This window comes from Phaethon lepturus, unplaced genomic scaffold (assembly GCF_000687285.1).
Source record: "Phaethon lepturus isolate BGI_N335 unplaced genomic scaffold, ASM68728v1 scaffold4773, whole genome shotgun sequence".
Lineage (NCBI taxonomy): Eukaryota > Metazoa > Chordata > Aves > Phaethontiformes > Phaethontidae > Phaethon > Phaethon lepturus.
Genome location: NW_010529565.1, coordinates 1,099 through 3,745, shown reverse-complemented (window position 1 = coordinate 3,745; position 2,647 = coordinate 1,099). Strand labels below are relative to the sequence as shown.

The following is a 2,647-nucleotide window of genomic DNA, read 5'->3' as shown; positions in this document are numbered from 1 at the left end:
TTTCGCTTCAAGGACTCGCTGGCTGAGGACCTGCGGAGAGCGGACCTGGTCATCAGCCACGCAGGTAGAGCCCCGTTTATTTGCCGAACCTGTTCTCCTGGGGGCAGGAGTGCAAGTCGGTTAGGTGAAGGGCTCGGGGCTGGGCTGGCATTGAATATTCAGGTCCACAGCTAGAGCTGAATGGTTAAATGTTTACCCTCAGGAGTCTCCTGTGTTTCAAGAGCAAGTGGGATGATATTTCATCTGCCAGGGTAAAAACTCATGGTGTTTTCTGTTCCTCCTGTAGGTGCAGGTAGCTGTCTGGAGACTCTAGAAAAAGGAAAACCGCTAATAGTAGTAATAAATGAAAAGCTGATGAACAACCACCAGCTTGAACTGGCAAAACAGCTCCACAGAGATGGGCACGTCTTCTGCTGTAATTGCAGGTATGGAGCTGCTCTTGCTGTCCTGACTGAGCAAGCAATGCTCAGCACCATCACTCAGTGTGATATTACAGTATTGAGAACGTAACAAGGAAATTTATATCCCACTCTGTAACAACCATTTGTTTGCAAGGTAGATTTTCCATAGTGGATAGATTAACATTAGGTGCTAATTTACCAAATTTATCAAGCCTTTTGACCATAACTCCTTTTAATTTTTTTTTTTTTGAGGGCACATGTATTAAGGTTGAAAGAAGAGCAATTTGAACCAAATAGAAGTGGTCAAAGTCTAGGCATAATGCAACCCAGACCATCAGTTTGTAACCATGAGCCATAAGGAATAAATTGCTCCCTGCAGACTTACAACTCCATTTTATCATTTTGCTAATGTGGATTTTCCCTGTGAAGGACACTAAAGTTGACTGTCTAGATGTATTGACATAATAAAATTGAAAGTTACCTGGAGTATTTAGATCAAAGCATAAGAATGGCCTTACTGATATGGAGCAGAAGTCCCTGTAGCTCAGTATACTATTTGCAGTGGCCATATGCAGATCCCCAGCTAGAAGTAGAAACAGGGCAAGAACATATGGTACTTCCTTGTGTTGCTTTCCCTCTAATGCTCTTAAGTACTGTGATTCAGGGGGATTCCTAAATCACATGCTGTCTGATTGAGCTTTCAATACCTCTGTCTTCCAAATACTTTTTCAGGCTGCCCTTTTAACCAAACTTCCTGAATCCACCACATCCTCTGACAAGGAGTTTCACAGATCTACTGCCTGTCACTTCAGGAAAAAACCAAACAAACAAACAAAAAACCCAACCAAACCACCACCCCCAAAAAACACCAGCAACAAAAAAAGCAGCTCCTTTTGTTTGTGTTCATCCTGGCTCCTGCTAGTTTCATTTGCTCTCTTGTTTTGCCTGTATCTTCTGTTTGTTTTCTCTTTATTTATGATTGATTGCACTCTATAAATAACAGATGACCTTTAAAAATAGAAGGCAGAGGAAATGCAACTCACATTATTTAGTCTGCATCTTTTTCCTTTGCCCTGGTAATAGGATTTTGTATGTTTCAGAAAAGCTTTCTGAAAAGACTAGGCCTGCCAGTCACTTGTACTGGGCAAGTTTCTCAAACTTATTATCTCAGTGCTTCTGACAGCTTTGGAGACAAGAAGGAATTTCTGTTACTTTTTGTTGAACAGTGCCTAGCATTTGAGCCTTATTTGCAGTCTAATAGGAAGCTAATAGATTGATCTAGCTGTTCTTTCTGGCTACATGTTAAGACGAGAACTATGCTATATGTTCAAATAGGATGAATTTCCTGGTACAGTTTAGGGTGAAGATCCTCAGATCTTGTTCAGTCTCCCATCATCGCAATCACAGAAGATTAAAAAGTTAAGAGCTGAGGTTATCTCTGAAAGCTGTGGTGCAAGTGGAAGTGTGTTCTCAGCAATGCTGCCTGTGAGCCAGTGACGGTTCAGGCCCACAGGTTTATGGGTTGTCTCTTCTTCCTTTCAATACCTGTCCTTATTTTTGTTTCTGTGCTAAAGAATTATGTATGTATGTATGAATAGAAAGAAAATTATTTGAAGAAAATACTTCCCTTTGGGATGGATTTTTTTTTTTTTTAATTTTTGGGTTTGGTCTGTTTTTACAGCACTCTTGTGGAGACACTGCAGTTGATGGACTTGTCAACTTTGAAACCTTTTCCTCCTGGACAGCCAGAAAAGTTTGCTTTTTTCTTGGACAAAGTTGTTGGCTTTCAATAAACAATACAGAGGAATAAAAATGTCAGAATAAATCCTTTCTCTCCTGGTGAGGCCTTCCATACTTAAGAGTCCACCAACTGGGACAAACCATCAAAGAAAACATCTCTTAAGTGACACTGAATGCTTTCCTATTTAGTGCCAATTTAAAGTCATCTAGCTTTATTCTTAGAGCACAGTGCTAATGAAGGGGGCAGAAATGGAGTATGAGCTGTCTAGTTTCTTGGACAGACAGATATTTACATCGCAAAATCTGCACTGCATTGGTAATTCCAGTGAGGAGGACAAGCTAAATTACTTAACAGGCATGGCATGTACATAGTGGTCTCTCGACCATATTTGCCTAGTACTAGTGGAAATAAATTGTCTGTGTTGATGTTCCTGTGATGTTCTGCAAATAAGCAGATTCCTTCAGTTCTCATTCCATGTGTTTACAGAAGCACTGAAAAGAGAATT

At 40.4% G+C, this 2,647-nt stretch overlaps 1 protein-coding gene across 1 annotated transcript; it reads left to right on the top strand.

The window, feature by feature from the left end:
• Positions 1–3: 3 nt before the first annotated feature.
• On the top strand, positions 4–2,194 carry LOC104613959 (UDP-N-acetylglucosamine transferase subunit ALG13 homolog; the record flags this gene model as incomplete). Its single annotated transcript, XM_010283968.1, has 3 exons — positions 4–64; positions 287–425; positions 2,083–2,194. Coding segments are annotated over 3 exons (312 nt in total), but the record flags the coding sequence as incomplete, so codon positions are not given.
• Positions 2,195–2,647: the final 453 nt, after the last annotated feature.